Below are 19,532 nucleotides of genomic sequence, written 5' to 3'. Positions count from 1 at the left end.
CAGCTTGAGGACAGTGGTTTAGGTCCTAATGGGGCCAGAGGGCCCCTGAGCCCAGTCTGCACCCCAGCACAGTACCTCTCCCAGTCCCGAGGTCCCAGCGAAGAGGCTGGCTGTGGCCCCGAGGGTGGGCTGCACGCTTTAATAGGACACATGTTGCTGCGTGGCCCCCGCGGGCCAGGCTTTCAGTGGCCACAGGCAGAAAATCGCTGTATTGTCCCAACATTAGGGAGACTAATGCAGCGTCGCCAGTGGCCAGAGCGTGAAGCTGGCAGAAAGGCCTCACTGGCAGGCGCTCCCAGCTTCTGTGTCTTCATCAGGCCAGAGGAGGCCCGGCGCTCAGTCACCATCATTAGCAGGGCCTGCAGCCTGCTGGGCTCATGGACCTCCCCCAGTGGGCTTGTTGGTGAGGCCCAGAAACTAGGGAGACTGGGACAGTACAGGGTTTGGAGAGCATGGGCATGGGAAGGAATCTCAGACTCAGGAAGAGGTGAGGATGAGAGGGATAAACAAAAGACTGGAGGTGAGGCCTGGGCTAAGAGGAGAAAACAGGCAGAGAGAAGTGAGGAACTTGCCTGTTTGTCCCCCTCTCACTCCTCCCCCTCGGGGTTCCACTCGTCCAGGAGCACCTCATTGACATGTAAACGAGGGTTCCCTATAAAGGTGGTGCTGCCTCCAGAGAGCTCCGCTAGGACAACATGGGCACACAGCCCGAGACCCAGGGCAGCTCTGGCAGCCCCACTGGCAACTTCCGCAAGGTCTGGGGTTCTGAGGGTTGCAGGGGTGAGGGGTAGGACAGAAGGCGCTGAGAGGACCAAGGCTTTGCAGGTCATGTAACTACTGCTCACCCATAGGTCTCCAAGCCGTTGATGGAGAAGAAGCGAAGAGCACGCATTAATGTGTCACTGGAGCAGCTCAAATCATTGCTAGAGAAACACTACTCGCACCAGGTGAGACGGGGGACACAGTGAAGGTATGGGGGGTGATATAATCCCCGGCCTCATTTGCTTGAACCCAGGCTGCGGTCCTAAGAGCCCTTTCCATGGATCCGCAGATTCGGAAACGCAAGTTGGAGAAGGCGGACATACTGGAGCTGAGTGTCAAGTACATGAAAAGCCTTCAGAACTCGGTGCAAGGTAGAGGGAGGACCTGGGAGGGTAGGGCAAGGGGCTGGAGAGGGAGGCTTGTGGGGTCAGAGCCATGGATTCTACAAGGCCAGATAAAGGAGAGATGACCAGAAAAGAACCGCTCAGGGCAGCTGAGGGAGGAGGTATTGCTGTAAGTGAGGAGGCAGCAAAAGCCTGGCTGGCTGCAGACTTGTAATCCGAGTGAGTGGAGGTCTGGACCCATGGGAACGGGATGAGTTTCGGCCTCCCCGCCATCCCCCCCATAATCGTCCCTCTCTCCTCTCCCTCCTCTTCCTTTCCTCCTCTCCCTCCTCTTCCCTCCCTCCACACTTCTCCCCTCCCTTTCTCTCTCCTCTCTACATCTCTCTTTTCCTCCTCCACCTCCCTTATTCTCCCCTCCTTTCCACATTTCTCTCGTCCGCTGCCCTCCTCCTAGGGCTCTGGCCTGTCCCCAGCGGAGCTGAGTACCCGTCCGGCTTCCGCGGCTGTCTGCCCGGCGTTAGCCAGCTTCTGCGGCGCGGAGAGGAGGGCGGCGCCGGCCTGCACGGCCCGCTGGTGCACGAGCGCGGGGGCGGCAGCACCATGGACAGCGCCAGTCCCGGCCCAGAGGCGCCCGCGCCGCGCGGCCCCTGCGCGCCCCCAGTTTGGGCCCCTGCTCCGGCCCCCGGCGGATCGCGGTCCCCGCCACCCCGGAGTCTCCTCTCTGGCGGTCTCCCCGGCGCCTCCACCAGCATCTCGGCGCCGCAATCGACTTCTCGCCGCTTCGCGGAGAGCCCGGGGCCGGGGCTGCGCTTGTGGCGACCCTGGTGAGGCTAGATGCGGCCTCGGACTCAAGGGGACCCTCGTCTGGCCTGAGGACGCAGAGACTGTTTTGAACGGTCGGGACCCCAGTAGTCGGTTCTGGTCCCAGGACGGGGTGACCGGGAGGGGGCCGCGTCTCTGCTAACTCGGGGAAATACACGAAGCTATGAATGGACCAGGTTCTGAGTGTCTAGGCATAACCCCATCCTCTCCCCAGTCCTAGCTACTCAGGCTGGACCCGCTTTCTGCTCCTTCCACTCTCTAGTGGGGCTGGGAGGGGGTGTCCCGGGCTGCGCCCCTTTCCCAGGGCCCTTGACAGGCCGCCCGCCCTCTCTCCCGCCCCACGGCCGCGCGGCGGTGGGAAGGTCGCCATCCGCAACGGCCCAGAGCGGACCCCTCGCAGCGAGGAGAATCGCTGCCCCGCCCCGGCCCATTCAGCGGGCCGGGGACGCCCGGTTCCCACCGGCACAAAGCGCGCCAGGCCCCGCCCCGCTAGCGAGGGGCCCCCAGCCCACCCCCACCCTAGACCCACTCGGCTTCCACGGATTCCCATCCCCTCCGCACGAGGCGCGGCCCACCCGCTGGCGCGCGCTCCTAAGTCAGTTCTCTCAAAAGCCCCCTCCTTAGAGGCCCCGCCCGGTGAGGTGCTCAGCCTACCGCCACCACCACCCGAAGCCCTGCTCCGTGAGGCCCCTGTTAGGGACCCCGCGCACCGTCCTGCAAACTGGAGATATGCTAGGGCAGACTCCGGCTCCTCCCAGGGTATAGTTCACTAATCCGCACTCGGAAAAGACCTCGGCCTCCCAGAGTCTCGGCCTCGGACCGTTGCCTCCAGGGAGCCCACCATCCTTGACAATCCTCGGAGCGCTGTGCGACGGTTAACGCATTCGAAAATGAAGTCATTGCTATGCCGGGACTCTAGCCCGGGAGTCCCGGCCCTCGAAGAGCGGGCCGGACGCGTGGAGAACAGGGATCCTGGGCTGAGATCAGGAGGAGATTGCGGCACCTCCTCCCACCATCTGGAAATTCAGAATAGACAGTGCGAACCTGTGGAATGGCTATAAAGAGGCCATGAAGGTTCTAATTTCTCCCATGATGAAACTGGGTGAATCTGTTTGAAGTACAAACATCAACCTTGTATAAAACATTTCTTTTGGGATTGCCCGTGTCTTGCCCTGTGCTAAACCCCTTCTGGTCAGACCACGGAGAGAGGCGGCCCGGCTCCCCTACCTGACCCAGCCGGCTTTCTGGAGCCGGGGCTGGGGTCCCGCAGTGGTGGTCCTGGGGCGGCCTTTTGGGTCTCCGCTTTGGGGCACTAATCCTGAGGGCCACCAGGTGGCGCCCTAACACCGCAGACCCAGGGGCCCGTCCTCCAAATCCCAGCCCGGGTTGGTGGGCGGGTCAACAGGCACAATGAGTCCGCCTCCCCAGGCACGCCTCCAATCGCAGTGCCCCTGGCTTTCCCGGTGGCGCAGATGGTAAAGAATGCGCCTGCGAAGCCGGAAACCCGAATTCGATCCCTGGCTCGGGAAGATCCCCTAGCTAATGGAATGGCAACCCACTCTTAATATTCTTGCCTGGACAGACCATGGGGTAGCAAAGAGTCGGACATGACTGAGCAACTAACGCTTTCTCGCCCTCAGAACCAGCCTCACTGGGGTTAGGGGTCCCTGAAGCCATCCCTAGGCAGGCGCAGCCACCTGCACTCACAGGGCTTTGGAGCCCACCAGGCCGCTGCTCCTGGCCCGACTCACCTGCAGGATTTGCATAGAGGAAAAAGTCAAGTCCGACCCAAAGGAAGGGCGCACTGAAGGAGGAATTCAGGACCCAGAGGGAGAGACGTTTAGGGGCAGCTGGCCAGCAGTGCTGTTAGATTCTAGGGAGGGGTTTCCATGAAACTGGCCTGGGATTGCCTGGTGCAAATTATATAGGAAGTTTTTATTGGAGTCTGTACAGAAGAGAAATGCTCAGTTGTCAAAAAAACTACAAACGGATCCCTGGCTCTGGGCTGGGTGGTGGTATGAAGACAGAACTCCCTCCCCGGTGAACCCAGGGTCAAGCTGCTCAAGGCAGCAAACAGGCTTGGAAGCTAGACAAAGTGAGAGAGGGGAGCCCCAGGCCCTGGTGGCCTCCACTTGGGGTTCTCCCTCCTCTTTAATTTTGTAAAATCCAGGCCTGGAGGGACTTGAGGGGATCACGCCACCCTGCAAGTATTGCCGTTGGATATGAAATACACAGAGTGAAAACTCAAGGTGGACAAATCAGCCAGCCTGATTGGGGGGTCGGGAGGGACAGTGGCTAACTGGTGACCTCTGCCCCAACATGACATGTCGACCTTTAAAGGCACAGCAGCGTTGGCGAGGCAGGCCTCCCATGGCTGAGGCTTGACTGGAACATTCTGATTTACTCACCTGTGGCCAGCTCCTCCCCCCAAGTTACCCCACAGCCAGAGACTGAAGGGGCCTCTGAAGCTGAGACAGAGCTGTGTAGTCCTCCCCAGGTCCCTCTGGCGCTGGGACACTGTCTGAAGGGTGAGGAAGCCGGATCGGCCCCCAGAGGGGCAGAGACAGTGCTGCAATTCCAGATTGCAGAGCAGGAGGGAAGAGGGCGTAGGCCAGCTCCTCGTAGGCCCCTGGAATCCACTCCAGACCTACACAGGTAGGGGCCACTGCATGGAGGCAGGGGATGGGATGGGACTGCCTTTGCATACACCCCAGCCCCTAAAACCCAAGGTCCACGGGTATTCCTGGGCCTCTTCTTAGACTGAGCCTAGGGTCATCCTCCATGCAAAACCCAACAGACACTCCCTGGGGGTCCATGGCCAAGCCCAGGTCTGCAAGAGGTGTGCCTAGCATGGATAGCAAGAGAGTCCTGACTCCTGGTGGAGGAAGACTCACCATGGACCAGACCTTACACCCAGAACCTGGGAGGACTCTAAGCCAAGATCCCTTTCTGGCCAGACATGCACAGGTTGGGGATGGGCACCGGGATAAGGAAGTCCACTCCTGCTTTGCTTCAGTTCTCTCCACCATGTACCCCACAACCTTCACGGCAGCGGTCCCGGAGGTGGCTGATGTGGTGGGCACAATGAAGGCAGAGTGATGAGGGAAGGGATGCTGATAGGGGTCAAAGTGAGCGTGGTGCACTGGTGATGGTGCAAGTGTTGTGCTTGAGCTTGGCTGGGGAGAGTGCCCAAGGGGGCCAGGGACACTGAGCGGGGGCGGCCTCAGGCTTGGGGGCCACACCAGGCCACTGAAGACGGACCCCACAGAGGCCCCTGGAGGATCCTATGCTACTTTCCCTCCCTGTCCACTCCGTGGCCAGGGTACACAGACCAGGAGACCTGTCCAAACAGTCCTGAGAGTTAACATGGTCACCTGCTCATCACAGATGGGGAAAGCGAGGCAGAACAGGTCAGCAGGGAGACCTGCTCAGAGAACTTGGTTTGGGCTCTGAAGACCCCTGTGCTTAGAGACCCTCTGTACCCCACCCCCTGAGGTGTGACAATTATAGTGCAGAGTGGAAAGCCAGATGGAGTCTGGTGGCTCCTGCATGGCTGGGCCTTGTTCTTTCTGGTGGTGTCCCTCTCTGGGCAACCCACCACCACCATCACCCTAGCCCAGTTGCTTCTGTGTGGAGCCCGCCTTTTCCCAGGCTCCAGCCTTACTCTGCCCCGGAGGTGCCCTGCCCAGAGGCTGGTCCGTACCCAGGGTGGTTGTCCAGGGCAGGCGTCATCCCTCCAGGCAATGGTCGCCCCGTCAAGGCTGGCACATGTCCGGACAGCATGCCGCAAGCCCAGCCCGGGCTAGGGTGGCATCTTTGGTGCTTTGGCCCCGTAGGCGGCCCGGCCGGCCTGGTGACTTGGGGAGGCGCCAGCGGGTCCTAGGACGCAGAACCCAGTGAGTCCGAGTGCAGTGTGACGTAGCCTGACGACTCCGAGGGCGAGCTCAAGAAGCTGCTGGTGCTGCCCGCGCCCGCCGCGCGCAGGCCCCCGGGCTCGCCCCACGATGCGCTCAGGCTGGTCTGCAGGGTCCCGGGATGCGTGTGTGCAGCCGGGAGCGGCCCGGGGCTCCTCTGCGCGCCGCTGCCAGGGGGCGCCACGTCTCCACCGGGCTGGGCGCGGTCGGGGGCAGGGGCGCAGGCGGGGAAGGACCCTGGCGGGCCGGGCTGGCGTCGTAGGGCCTGCGGCTCTCGCTCGAAGGCGGTCAGCGCGAAGGCGTCGGGCAGCAGCGAGGCCGAGGCGCAGCGGACGCCGGGCCCGGGGCGGCGGCGCGGGCTGCTTGGGGGCGAGCCAGGGGCGCGGCGCGGGCCGTCATCCAAGGCCGGGGGCCTCAGAGACAGCAGGCTCTCGGCCGAGCGACGTCGCGGGCGGAAGGGGGGCGCGTCCTCTGCGAAGGCCAGCAGGCTGCCGCGACGCCGGTCGGGCCCGCCTGGCATCACCAGGGCGGCTAGGTCCTCGCCGGAGCCCCAGCGTGGCAGGAACGTGGGCAGCGGGACGGCAGCCCACACGTCTGCGTCGTCGTGAGAGAAGCGTCGCGTAGGCGGGACCTGTGAGGATCGCGGGGTTAACTCCCGCTACCCTCCTGGAAAATGGGGACCTAGCCTCCCCTCACCGGGCAGGGTGGCCTGGAGTCAGGGGTCACCAGGTCAGGGGCCCCTGGTTTGAAGCTGTGCGATTTGGGGCAACTGACGATCTCTCCAAATCTCAGTGTTGTCATCTGTAGCTTGGGTCAACTGGGAAGAAGTCCCCTTGAGTAGGGTGCTAAGCCCCAAGGGAATAACATAGGTGCCAGGTTGAGCACCCTCCTAGCGCACAAGGGAACTGGGGCACAGGGGCTGGGGTGCCCCCCATGGGCTCTGTGACCTGGGGCCAGCCCATCTTGGGAGGTGAAAGGCAACCCTGGGAGACAGGGCAGACACAAGATTGGCTCCTACTCAGAGAGGAAAGGCCTTGGAGAGGTCAGGGTATCCCCCACATGCATATTGCGCGTCTCCAGCCCTGCCCGTCTCTACCTGCAGGTACTGCATCTTGTCCTCCTGCAAGGGCCGCAGAGGGTAGAACTGGGGCAGGCCCCCCTCCTCCAGGGCAGAGAGCTCATACTTGGCCATCCTCTCCAGGGCCACAAAGTCGCCCCCATAGCTGTAATCCAGGGAGCGCTCCAGCACTAGGTCTGGGGGGACACCACGTTCCAGGCTGGTATCTGCAGGGCAGGGCAGAAGTTTAGGGCCATGGAAACTTGGGGGACTTCAGGAATGAACCCCAGGAACCCCCAGAGACACACGCAGGGCTGGTGGGCCAGTTAGCAGAAAAGGAGGAGGGTGGGGTGCTCCGTTCAAATCCTGACTCTGCCCCCTTTTAGTTGAGGGGCTGGAAAAGTCACAGACCCTAAGCCAGTTTCCTTTATGGGGACGGGAACTAAATAGACACAAGGAGTTGACACTGGCTGCAAGGTGGCAGGGGCTCAGCCCAGGGTCACACTGTTACTGCTGGGGAGAGATAGGACTGGGTCCTCAGGAGCCCCTGGGGGCAGCTCACCAGGACCCCTAAAGTCAGAGACTCCAGGAAATTCAGGCTGCAGTCCACAGCCAATCTGTTAACTGGAACATCTGATTAACTGAAACCCTGATAGAGGGGCAAGCCAGACAGGAGAATGCTCCATGGGACACTGGATCCCTTAGGGGTTCAAGCACTTCTGGGGTAAATCAGTGGATCTGAAACCTGTCTTCCCACTGACCCCACTGATCTCCCCCAGGCGCTACTCTCCACGAGGCCATCCTCACCATCATCCGAATCCTCATCGTTGGCCATGAGGGCCACACACTTCTCCCAGACAGCCTTGAGATCAGCACGGTAGCGGTCACAAGCCCAGAGGAAGACGGGCAGCAGCAGGGCCTGGGTCACCGAGCACCACAGCACACACAGTGCCATCCAGGGCGCCGAGGCGTCTGCCCGTAGGCTACTGAAGCTCACCACCTGTGGGCACAGGGGTCGGCCTGGCACCCGGCAGGACCCCCATCACCCCGCTTTCCCTCCCAGCCTCAGTTCTCCCATATGCAGGGCAGGTCTGACTGCCCACCTGCCAGAGAAGGAGGCAGAGTAGGTGACAGAACTCTGGGCTCTTGGGCAGGAAAGGGCCAGAGTGTGAAGGGAGAAGTCCATGCCCGCCCACCGACAGCTGCTCGCTGCCAAGATGGACGGTCACCAGACTGCGTGCACCAGGAAGCAGTGGGTACGGCCTCCCTCATTTCATCCGTGACCACCCGAGGATGTGGAGCCAGGATTACCAACCCATTTTTGAGAGCCAGGTTTCCAATCTCCCGGTTCAGGGCCTTTCTACCATCCTCCCTGCTCCCTAGCTCGTGATCTCCTTGGCCCTGCCTCTACTCTGGAGGTCGACCTCAGACCCAAGTGGGGAATCAAAGCAATTTCTGAGGATCAGAGGGTCTAATTCGGTGGCTTTTGGGTCATGGCCCAGGGGCCCCTCATTCCTCTGCTCCCAGGGGAGTTCACTCTTCCACTTGGAATGACACTGAACTGTTCCCCTTTCAGAGCTGAAGTGGGCATGATGCAGACATACATTTCTTCCACACGAGCTGTGTGACCTTCAGAATGATGCTAAACCTCTCCGGGGCCCAGTTTCTTCATCTGTGAAATGGGCCGAGAACATCTTGAGGCAAAGTTTCCAGACATTGCACCAGGCCTGCAGCATCATGTGGGTTCCGTAAACAGTACTCCCATCTATCCCCTGCTGAAGAGAAACTGGGGGGCCCTCCTCCCACTGCTATTCCCATCTGGCTCTGCAATTTCACACATGTGCCTTCCCTCTACCAGCAAAGGGCCCCACTGCACACAGGAGGTCTCCACCCAAGGGGTAACAGACCCGTTAAGGGTGGGGCTACACCCTGCCTATGAAGCTGCCACCCCACCTGTCACCTGCTGAGGCTGGGGTTCTGCAGTGATGTCCTGCTCAGCTGCTAGGATGAAGCCTCTCTTGGGTCCTTGCCCCTCCACCAGTCCCTGTCCAGCTCTAGACCCTCCAGGGTCTGGGCTGGAACCTTATGGGTGGGAGGGCTCGGCTACTGAGTCCAGACATCATTCTTGGGCTAGGCCTGGGGCACAGCCTCATAGACAGGAGCCCAGGCAGCTTTCATGGGCCTTGGACCCTACCTGGCAGTGTCTTCAGACCAGCCCTCACCTTGATCTTCCTCAGCTGCTGGTGCGTGCATGCTAAGTTGCTTCAGTGTGTCCAACTCTTTGTGACCCCATGGACCGTAACCCGCCAAGCTCCTGTGTCCATGGGGTTCTCTAGGCAAGAATACTGGAGCAGGCTGAAATGCCCTTCTCCAGGGGATCTTTTCGATCCAGGGATCAAACCCACATCTCTTATGTCTCCCACACTGGCAGGCGGGTTCTTTGCCACTAGTGCCACCTGAAAGCTTATTCGGCTGCTGGGATCAAGTCCACCTTTCCAGCACACATTCAAGGCCTGCCCTGCCTCCCAATTCAGGACCAAAGCCAATTCTGCTACACCACATCCCCCCTCTGTCCACCCTGGGACCTGGGTCCAAGAGGAAGCCTGTGACCCCACTTACCATAGCCTCTGTATCAAGTGGACCTCACCAAGATCAGGGGTGGAATGTCTCCTGCAGTGTGATGAAAGACCCTGGTCTCTGCAGCCACCTGACGTGGGCTCAGTTCCCACCACGGCTGCCTTGACTATATATTGGTCACTTGACCTCTCTGAACTTTGGCTTCCTAACTTATAAAGTAGGGGTGATGATGCTGCCTCCTGAAAGGATCAGTGTGAGGAAGATTCAACCGCTAATGCCTGGAGCACACCCAGCCCTAGTCTGTCCCAGAGCGCATGTCCCCCCACCAGGCTCCTACCACCTGCCGGGCTCACCCACCAGCACGGGGAAGCCCATGAGGCAGTCGTAGATGACCACGATGGTGGCCACCAGGCCAGTGATCTGCAGCGAGGTCCTGGCAGGCTCGGAGCCGTCGATGGAGGAGCGGCGCTTGCCCTGTGCGTCCTCCACCACGATAGTGGGCACAGTGAAGGCGCGGCGGTCCGCCCGGCGCCCCACCTGCACCGCCAGTGTCTGGAAGAGGGCAATGGCCGTGCAGACCGCACCCATGGCCACACTGCCGCCCACCAGCAGCAGGAAGCAGACACCGAAGCCCAGGCCGATCTCAGCCACGATGAAGCGGCAGCCGTGGGTGTAGAAGCGCTCACTCGTGTCGTGCCAGCCGACGGCAGGCAGGGCCGACAGGATGAAAGACACCATCCAGATGCCCATGACTGTGTGGACTGCCTGCTTCTTGGCGTTGCTCAGCCTGGCACAAGGCAGGGACAAGACAGAGAGGGACCTGGCATCACTCACAGGGTCTCTCCCCAAGCCCTGAGGGTCCTCGACTGCCCTGGTCCCCAAGTACATTGTCACACGTCCCTTTCCCCAAGCACTTCTGTACTGGGTGCCTGCACACCCAAACACACCTACATGCACGCACCCCTGTAGCCCTCAGTGCGACACAGATGCAGCACCTCGCATGGGGCCTTGTCCCCACACTGAGGCCGCTGTGTGCTCAGGCACACGTCCCTGCCTAGGATGTTTGTGTGCACACAGGTACCCGCCCAAGAACTCACCGGTAGTTGACAGGCCAGCGGACCATCCACATTCGGTGGTAGGAGAGGGAGGTGACGGAGAAGCAGGTGGCCAGGGTGAGGGTGTAGAAGGTGGACACAAAGACCTTGCAGAGGCCCTCGTTCCACTCGTAGTCGGGACGCTGGCGCCGCAGCTGCACCACAGCATAGGTGGCGATGGGCACGGCCACGTTGAGCATGTGGGTAGCCGCCAGCGTGCACAGCAGGAACTCTAGGGGCTTCCACTTCTTCTGCTTGGCCCCCACGCTGAGGATGCCCCAGGCATTGGCCAGCAGCGAGAGGCCTCCGCATGCCAGCCAGCCCACCGCACTGCCAGGCAGCCGCCTCTCATCACTCATGGTGCAGAAGGGAGCTGGCCGGCGGCTGGGACATCCTCCTCAAGCTGGGCCCCAGCTTAGCGCAACAGTCCTCACATGTGCCGGCCCAGGGACACCAGGGACCACGAGCATCTGCGGGGGGAGGGAGCGGGGGCAACACAGGGCACTCAGTGACTCTCCCTTGGCTGCATCAGCAGAGCTCTTGGGGCTCCTGGGAGTGGGAGACAGAGGGGTCCCCTGATGCTCCGTTATCTGTCCGGTCCTGGCTTGGGTGGGGCTGCTTTGCCTTCCTCTCTCCTCTCTGAAGCCTCCTGGCTCCTGGGGGGTGTATACAGTGGTGCTCAGTCAATGCACATCCCCTCACTTCCATCTACTCCTGGTCAAGGTGCGGCATCTAGGCTTGCTTCCAGGCTGCGTGCATCCTCAGGGAAGCTGCCAGGCCAGGCCCAGGTGGGCCCTGTGCCACAGGCATTTCTGGTATTGTCCCAGGACCAGCCCTCTCATCTTCACACTTCCCAGATCCACACGCAGCCCACATGACGCTGCCCCAGTGCACGATGGGGGCCCTCAGCTTCATCCGTCCCACTTCATTTGGCCAATGAGGACAGGCCTGGAGGATGAGCCCCCTGAATCTGTGAGGAAAGGGTGATCTGGGAACCAGTTTCCTGCCCACTCTGGGAAAGCATGGCCTGCTTTTCCTGGGTCAGCCCCCAGCAGGCCTTCCATGGCCGGGCACACCTGGAAGGCCCTGGCAGAACCCCAGGCTGGGAGTCCCATCAAGCTCCAGCACACTAGCTGTGTGGCCCCACAAAACCTCACTCATGTCCTTGGAAATGAGGATGACGATGCTTCCTCCAGGGGGCAGCTGGGTGCACAGATGCCTCATCTCTAAAGCCCAGGGCAGGCCAGGTCACAAACACAGTGGGTGCTCCGGACACCTTGAGTAACATGGGACTATAGCTGGTCAGGGACCAGAACTTGGCCCCAAGGACAGCCTGTGGGTAGGAACCAGGGACACAGGACTCAGGCAGGAGGCACGTGTTGGGAGCTCCCCCATCCTACCAGAGAGCAAAACGGTGATCCCCCCTTCCAGCCTGGCATCTCCCTGCACAGAACAGTGGCCGGTCCTCCGATATGAGGCCCCCCATAGCAGGCCACTCTGGCCACAGCCCGGAGCAGGCAGTGTGGGGAGAAGCACAGTGCTAAGTGCAGGCCTCCTGTGTACTGCCTGCACTGGGGCCTTCTCACTCTCTAGCCTGTTTAATCTCAGTGGCTGCAATTCTCTTGTCCCCAACAGGGAAGATCCCCTGGAGAAGGGAATGGCTACCCACTCCAGTATTCTTGCCTGGAGAATCCCATGGGCAGAGGAACCTGGCGGGCTACAGTCCATAGGGTCACAGAGAGTTGGACATGACTGAGGGACTAACACTTTCAACACTTATGGGTACCACTGAACCAGACACAGCCCCATGATCTCCCAGGGACTGTTCCCAGCTTGGTGTGGACAGGCCATTGCAGGCCCCTAGTGCTCAGGACAGGGGAAACAACACTTCCTGGCCCACTTCTGGGCACCCCTGCTTGTGCTGTACAGAGTGTGGCCTTGACCCCGGTGGACACCAAAGGATCTCTGAGTCCTATGAGTCTCATTCATTTCTGTGCCCTTGCTACGGGCATGCCTGGGCCCCTGACCCAGATGAGAGTCTATTCCGGACCACACCAGTGCCCACTAATGGCCTTGAGGGGGGCTGGGGGACTTCTGGAGCCAGACAACTTCCTTTCCAAACATTAGGCTTCTACTTATACACCTGCTGTCCCTTCCTCACCCCAGACCCAGCACGGGAGGAGAGGTGGCCCCACTAGACCCTCCAGCAGTTGTTCAGGTGTCCAGCAAGCCTCCTTGACCTCAGCATACAGATGCCATTGATGTGGGGTAAAGAGCTGTTAAGACTCCAACTCCAGCTCCCCAGCCAGTTACATGATTTAGCTGGGTGTCAGGTTTCTCATCTATAACTGGACATGAGGGTATCTGTCCGGAGAAGCATGTGGGTAGCCAGGAAGTTACGCCACAGAAAGTGCTCAGTAAATGCTTGCTGTGTAGATGTGTGTACTAAAGGCCTCCCTGCTCTCTGAGCTATGGCATCTCTTAAGGTCCAAGACATTGAGCTCAGAGGTGTATTTGAGCCTCAGACCTGTAGGCAGACACAAGGTAACCCCAACCGAAACCTGGGACAATCGAGCTTTGGGGGTAATGAGGCCCCAGGGCTACCCTAATGGGTACCTTCATGGGGTATGGCAGCCTACTCTCAGTCCAGAATGGGCATAGTACACATGCTGCTGTGGGTCAGAGGTTTATGTTATCAAACAGAAAACCGGGTTCACCATGCACCTGGTGGGCTGACGTCTGTTTCTACTTGCTTTGGGCTTCTGTGGCTATCAAACTGGGAGGCACTTCCTCAGGTGCCCAAGCAGGCTGTCTGACTCCTGGGACCCTGGGCCCAGCCCAGCTCACGCTGCCCACCTGTTGATTACTGGTGCAGAATGGTGGGGAAGATGCCACGGGCTGCCACTAGCACCACCGTTCATGGTGCCAGTTCTTCTGAGTCGCCTAACAGTGTCTCACTTCAGGGAAGGGTCCCAGGTGTGTGGGCAGGAGAATGTGCCCTACAGGGGACATTCATCCTTCAAGCAGGCACCCTCCTCTCAATTCACACACCCAGTGATCTTGTCTGAAGGACTTCCATCACCCCTGGTAGTCCAGTGGCTAAGACTCTGAGTTTCAAATGCAGGGGTCCCCAATCCCTGCAGGTCAGGGAACTAGATCTGTAACTAAGACCCAGTACAGCCAAACAAACAAATAAATGTACATATTTTTTTAAGATGGTTAAGCAGAGGTAAAACCATTTGCCCAAGTTCTTCTGTGCCTGAGCCAGGATCCAAACTCTGTCTGACATCAAAACCCTGACTTCTTAAACATTAAAATGCTTGGATACTTGGCTTTTTTTTGTTCCTTGAGCTAAGGTTGTCTTTCTGAGCCTCTGACCCAGGCAAGATGGGTCCTACTATCCCCGCAATACAGACAGGAACAGTGAGGCTCAGAGTCCAGGGCAACACTGGGGAGGAAGCATGGACTCTGTGGACTCCTGAGGCGGTTGGTGGTCCTAGGATGGGGAAGGAATATCTCCGGGATGGGCTGGGGAGTGGAAGCTCGGTCTCCAAATGCAGAGTGAGAGGCAGCTGGCTCTGCAGAAACCAGGAGACCCTCTTCCTCCAGATTGGTGACATCTGCTCATTCACAGGGAGCAGGGGACACAGGGCCAGACCCCAACCGCATCACACTCAGTCTCCGCAGCATTCCAGGACCGGACTTCTCCCTCCCTTGCATCCCTGAGCCGCTCCCTGATGTCCCCTCCCCTTAGGACATCGCTGGGCAGGCTGCAGGTGTGGCTGGCCTGGGACCCACCGGACTCCCTCCGCAGGGTCTGCGGGCGGGGCCCCGACGTGACGTCACGGCCGCGGGCCAATGAGGCCGCATGGCCCCAGGGCTCTATTGCGCAACAAAGAGAACCCAGAACTTGAAAGGATTCCCGGGCTCGGCTGCCGCCCCCAGGCTGCTCTCCGCCCGCGCTGCTGCCCATCGGTCCCGCAGGGCCCCGCTCGGCCGCCGCCCAGGGCGGAGCTCTCGGCGAGGAGCCTTCACATCTCCAACACGCCCCCCGCCCGCCACGCCCGCACCCCCACCGCCGCGGTCCCCGCTCCTCTGTCCTCCGATACCCCGCCCGACCTGGCGCTCGGTCCGGCCCCAGCGGGGCCCCCGGAGCTGCCTAGCCCCGAGGGCGCGTCCGAGCGGCGGCCGAGAGCCGAATGCCGACGGACTGCAGTCCTGGACGCCCCCCGAGCTTCGCTGGACAGGGTGGGCCCGGGACCCTCAGATCGGCCATCCCCGCCCCCTGCAGGCAAGTCCCCCAGGGCGGCGCTTCCAGGCCCAGAGGAAGCGGCCGACCCCGGGGAAGTTACCCAGAAGGTCCCCAAGTTGGGTGGGGGGCGGGGTGCGCAGACCTAAGCGGAGCCCGCAGCCATCGGACAGGCCCTGTGACCGACCGACCGCGGACAGCCCCTCCCCGCCCGAAGTCCCCTCGCCTGGGGTCGCCTGCCCGACCGCCTCCGGGCCAGGGCGGCGGCGCTTACCCTGCATTCGGGCGCCCGAGGCTCCAGTTCGCTGCTCCCGCCTCCGGCTCCGGCTGCGGCTCCCGCGCCCCCTGGCCTAGCGCGGGCCGCCGGGGGCCGCGAGGGTGGCCGGCAGCGGAGCGCCCCGCGGTCCGGGGCATCCTGGCGGCGGCCGCCCGTGGCCGGCGCGTTCCGCTCAACTCGACCCCGCCGCCCCTCCCTGTCTCCCCTGGCGCCGCCGCCACCGCGGCAGCGCTCGAATCCCGCCGCTCCGCTGGCTGCGCCCCGGCGGCCGGGGGCGGGGGGCGGAGCAGGGCGCATGCCTCTGCGGGCGCCTCCGCACCGCCCCTCGGACCGCCCCGCCCCCGCCTCTCGAAGGCGCTGCCCACTGAGTCTGTCCGTCTGTCCGCGCGTCTCTGGGTCCTCAGTCTCGCACTGGCGGGGGCGCGCCCTCCGCATGCGCGCCTCCCGGCCGAAGCCCCCTAGGGAGAGCGGCGCCTCCCGCGAAGCATGGGCAAGCTTGGCTTCTTGCTGTCGTCTTGGGTCTGTTCACACTCTGGACGCAGGACACGGCCTGCAAACCGCCTCGGGGCCTGGGGCAGGAAAGGACAGTGGGAACCTAGGGCCGGGAGTAGAGGGCTCAGGGATGCCTTCTCAAAGAAAGCCTTGTCTAAGGTGAACTATAGGGACGGGGCATGGAGAGTACTTGTGGGGACCTGAGGACTAACTGACTCCAGAAATTAGGAAGTTGTTCATGCGGGGAGTCCGGGCAGGGAGAAGTGAGTTTGGGTCAGCTAAGGATTCAGAGGTAGCTTCGGCCCAGCGCGGGGTTGGGGGCGGGGGTGGCGGGGAGCGGGGTCCACCATTGGGACTAAGGGATCGTGTGAAGGGCTGCCAGTGGTTACCTCTCCTCCCATGGGCTCAGAAATGTTCTCTGTGAAGCTGAGACCAGGCCACTCAGCTGGGAGGAGGCGGGATGGGCGAGTCGGAGTCCCTGGCCCTCTCCTCCCACCATCGGGAGCTCGCCCTACACTTATCTAGCTGGGGCAGAGGCTGTCACTGCTAGGCTAGGTGGGGAAACCCAGTAGTCGCTTCGATGGGGGTCTCTGGAGACCCAAGTCACAAGAGAGTGGCCGCTGGCACCTTGGCATCCTGGCTTCCCCTCCAGCCAGAGGACGCTGCCTGCCTCTTCTAGGAAGCCAGTGACCACATGCATCCTGGACAAAAGCCCTCCAGAGTCACTCCTGGGCCTCAAGGCATTGTCCTGCCACACATCTGAGAGGCATCCATGAGCGGGAAGCCCTGTGCCCAGAGGAAGGTAGGCATCTGCCCAGGACCAGAGTCAACCAAACGCAGTGACTGCTGGCTGCACTACCCCATAGCCTGGCTCCTGTACCCACCTACACCAGCTCCACACCTGGAGACAGCTGGAGAGTGAGGAGCAGCTTTTAGGGGACCCAGAGGGAGCCATAGGGTCAGTCTTGTGAGACACATTAAAGCTGTCTGAATAGCACAGTTTCACAATGAAATGGAGTTGGTGAGTGCGAGTCCTGGGCCATGTGCTCCCTGTGTGTGGCTTCTGGGTGATCAGGGCTCCAGTGAGCTCTCCGTGGACAGGCCAGCTCCCTGCCCATGTGGTCCTGGTTGTAAACAGACCAGCAGCAGCAGGAGGCTGACGCAGGGTAGCTGGTAGTCAAGTGTGGCATTTCTAAGGCTATCCAGCCATCCAGAGCCTTGGGCCTGGCTGCTGCCCAGCTGGCAGAGGGCAGCATGCCCCATGCCTGTGGCCCCAAGTGCACCTCCACAGCTCACCACGGCTACCTGGACTAGTACCCCTGCCCCAGCTGGCTCTGGGGGCATATGGGAGATGAGCTTCCCAGGGCTGCCTTGAAGAACCCCAGGACTGGGGTACTTGGGGCCTGGCATGGCCGACTATGGTTTCTCAGGGCAAGGTTTGGCTGGCCTGCACAGGACGGTCTTGCTTGCCCTGCCAGGCAGGCCGCTTCCTCCTCCCTCCCTGCCTTGGGCACCCAGGAAGCTGGCATGGGAGGGTGTGTGTGGAGCTGGGGAGGCTGAGGCAGCCTCCCAGGGGCTGGGTTGCTGTGGCCTCTTGTGGGTGTTCCCTCCTGATGCTCCCAGGCAGGAAACAAATCCGTCAGCCGGGACTGGGGCCGAGACGGATTCTGAAGGTCTTGGCGGGCGTTTCTGCACATCTGGAGCTGTGTTCTCTCTCCTGGGCCCAAGGGAGCCCTGTGTGAGGCTGCGCCGTTGACGGCCAGTCTCATTTCCAGGCTTCGGGGATGAGCCTGGGTCAGGATCATTCTCACAGGCAGCGATGACTGTGCTGTTGGAGGGGACTTTCTCAGCTGTGGGTGAGGACCTGGCCCCTGCAGTGGCCTCAGCCTCTTACCTGCCCTGAGGCTGCTGAACCAGACATGTGCGCACGCGCGCACACACAGCTTCCTCCCTCACACATGCACATGTGTGCAGAGACAGGGATACCGATGCAAGTGCATGCATGCACACAGGCTGACACACTGCCCCTCAGATCCCCACGCCACAAGCCTTTCCAGTAACCCCACCTGCCCAAGTGGCTGGGGGTTTTTCCTCAGGCACAGAGGCCCTGGCACTAGCTGAGGAGGGCCCCCTCCAGCAGAACCCCTGCCTCTTGCTCTGAGGTATCCGAGCTGCCTCTGGTGAGGAGAGGCCAGGCCCAGGGCAGGGCAATTGTGGTCGGTCTGGCTGAGTTTGGCTCTTTTTTACAATATTTGTCTGTACTGGGTTTTAGTTGCAACACGAGGGATCTTCAGTCTTCATTGTGGCATCTGAGATCTAGTTCCCTGACCAGGGATTGAACCCCAGCCCTCTGTATTTGGGAGCGTCTTAGCCACTGAACCACCAGGGAAGTCCCTGAGTTTGGCTGTTTCTGACAAACTTTGAGTCCTCACAAGTGCCCCAGTTCCCATCGAAGGCACTGGATAGGCCTCAGAGCCTGGAACCAAGGCCCCTTGGCTGCGGTGGGAGGTGGGACGGGAGGGAGGGGTGATCTCTCTGACCAGCAAGTCATCAGGCAAACACAAGTGGGCACTAGGGCAGGTCCAGGTCCAGGCACCCAGAGGAGTGGGGCGGGGAGGGGGGGGGCAGCAGGAGGGTGGCCCCCAGGAAGGTAAGGGAGCCCACTAGGCCCCTGGGTGGCCCCCAGATCCTACACCCAGGGAGAGTGCAACCCCCCAAGACAAATGACCACGCAGACCAAGGTCCAGCCAAACAGTAGCTTTATTAGTGAAGCTGAACTCTACATACGGTACAGTGTGTGCCCAGGTCACCCCAGGGTTTCCAGGGACTGCGGGCACTGGGACAATACTGTGTAGCGTTTACACTGGGGTGATATAAATAAAGCTTTGGTGTAGAGGTTTTCGGGAGAGGTTAACACTGCGAGACGAACACTTCACACAACCCCAGTTGTCAACACGAACTGGGTTTCTGGCCGGGGGGTAACTTCTAATGATGCGGCGCTGGGGCCTGTTCCAGGCCGGAGGGGCGTCTAGGCCTGAGTCTCCACCTGGCCCTGCCGCTTCGCCTTCATCTGCAGGTACCGCCCTTTGCCTTCCTCGAAGCGCTTCTTCTCATCCTCAGTCTCGGGCTGTGGACACACAGAGGAGCAGGCAGGTTAGAGAACCAGTGAGTGTGGGCACCACCCCCGGAGGGTGCAGAGAAGCCGGGCCAGGCCCCATCTTCCTGCAGCCCGTGGGGCGGAGACCCCACATTACTCTCCACAGCAGGCGGAATCTGAGCCCAAAGTCTTCTTGAGAATGAACTTCAGCTGGAAATGCAGTTGATGATGAACTTGGGAGAGGGGCCAAAGGGGGGCCCTGTGTTTGCACTCCCAGGAAATGCCAGCTACTCTTGGTCTCTGCCCCAAAGGGAAGTGGGGACAAACACCGTGCTGGCTGCATGACCTTAAGAAGGGCACTTTATTTACTGGCCACTTTATCAAGAGTGAGTGACCGCTTTGTGGGCAGTCACCCCTGGCCAGCACCGAGGCCTGGGAAGTGGCACCTGGTTTCCACCTCACCTCTTCTCTGTACAGCCTAAGAAGCCAGGTCCTCAAGGGATCAGAGACTTGGCCAAAGGCCATGTTTTGCCCAGGACCATCCTGGCTCATGCCTGAGGACCAGTATGACGGTGAATGGACCCCCTTTCATTCTTGACGGTGGCCTGACCTAGCCACTAAGTGCTGTGGCCCCAGACAGAGGTCACGGCAGCAGCACCAGCTGGTCACTTCCAAGACCCCATCTGTCTCACCGCAGAGTTCTTTCTCACTGCCCAGGGGTCAGGCTTGAGCTCTGCTAATTCCTCTGGACAACACTGCCTTCCAACACTCTGAGGGTGTCTGAAAGCCAAAGAAATGGGGCAGGTGCCCTTCATCTACAATGACACTAAGCCCCAGCAGCTATTTT

The 19,532-nt window shown here is 60.9% G+C and overlaps 3 protein-coding genes across 8 annotated transcripts in view; 1 reads left to right on the top strand and 2 right to left on the bottom strand.

Annotated features, from left to right (window-relative positions):
* Window positions 696–1,934, top strand: HES3 (hes family bHLH transcription factor 3). Its single transcript, XM_018059946.1, has 4 exons — window positions 696–755; window positions 852–947; window positions 1,052–1,133; window positions 1,561–1,934. Exons 1-4 carry the CDS (start codon window positions 696–698, stop codon window positions 1,932–1,934), a joined length of 612 nt encoding a protein of 203 aa, XP_017915435.1.
* On the bottom strand, window positions 3,843–15,286 carry GPR153 (G protein-coupled receptor 153). Of its 2 annotated transcripts, none has more exons than XM_018060444.1 (6): window positions 15,094–15,286; window positions 10,574–11,226; window positions 9,834–10,263; window positions 7,707–7,899; window positions 6,939–7,126; window positions 3,843–6,473 (listed from the first exon to the last, which is right to left on the bottom strand). In XM_018060444.1, the coding sequence occupies exons 2-6, from the start codon at window positions 10,927–10,929 to the stop codon at window positions 5,808–5,810; spliced, it is 1,833 nt and encodes a 610-aa protein (XP_017915933.1). In that variant the 5' UTR covers window positions 10,930–11,226; window positions 15,094–15,286; the 3' UTR covers window positions 3,843–5,807. The 2 variants fall into 2 exon arrangements, with proteins under 2 accessions (XP_017915933.1, XP_017915932.1); XM_018060443.1 differs by having other exon boundaries at window positions 10,574–11,040.
* The window catches only part of ACOT7 (acyl-CoA thioesterase 7), a 109,382-nt gene continuing 108,180 nt past the window's right edge, over window positions 18,331–19,532 (bottom strand). For all 5 annotated transcript variants that reach the window (XM_013970256.2, XM_018060440.1, XM_018060439.1 and 2 more), the window contains one exon: window positions 18,331–18,715. In XM_013970256.2, the coding sequence (XP_013825710.1) occupies window positions 18,617–18,715 (99 nt within the window). In that variant the 3' untranslated portion in view covers window positions 18,331–18,616. The remainder of the gene's footprint in view (window positions 18,716–19,532) is intronic.

Source organism: Capra hircus, chromosome 16 (assembly GCF_001704415.2).
Source record: "Capra hircus breed San Clemente chromosome 16, ASM170441v1, whole genome shotgun sequence".
Lineage (NCBI taxonomy): Eukaryota > Metazoa > Chordata > Mammalia > Artiodactyla > Bovidae > Capra > Capra hircus.
Note: the sequence above shows the minus strand (reverse complement) of the source record. Positions and strands in the feature narration are given on the sequence as shown.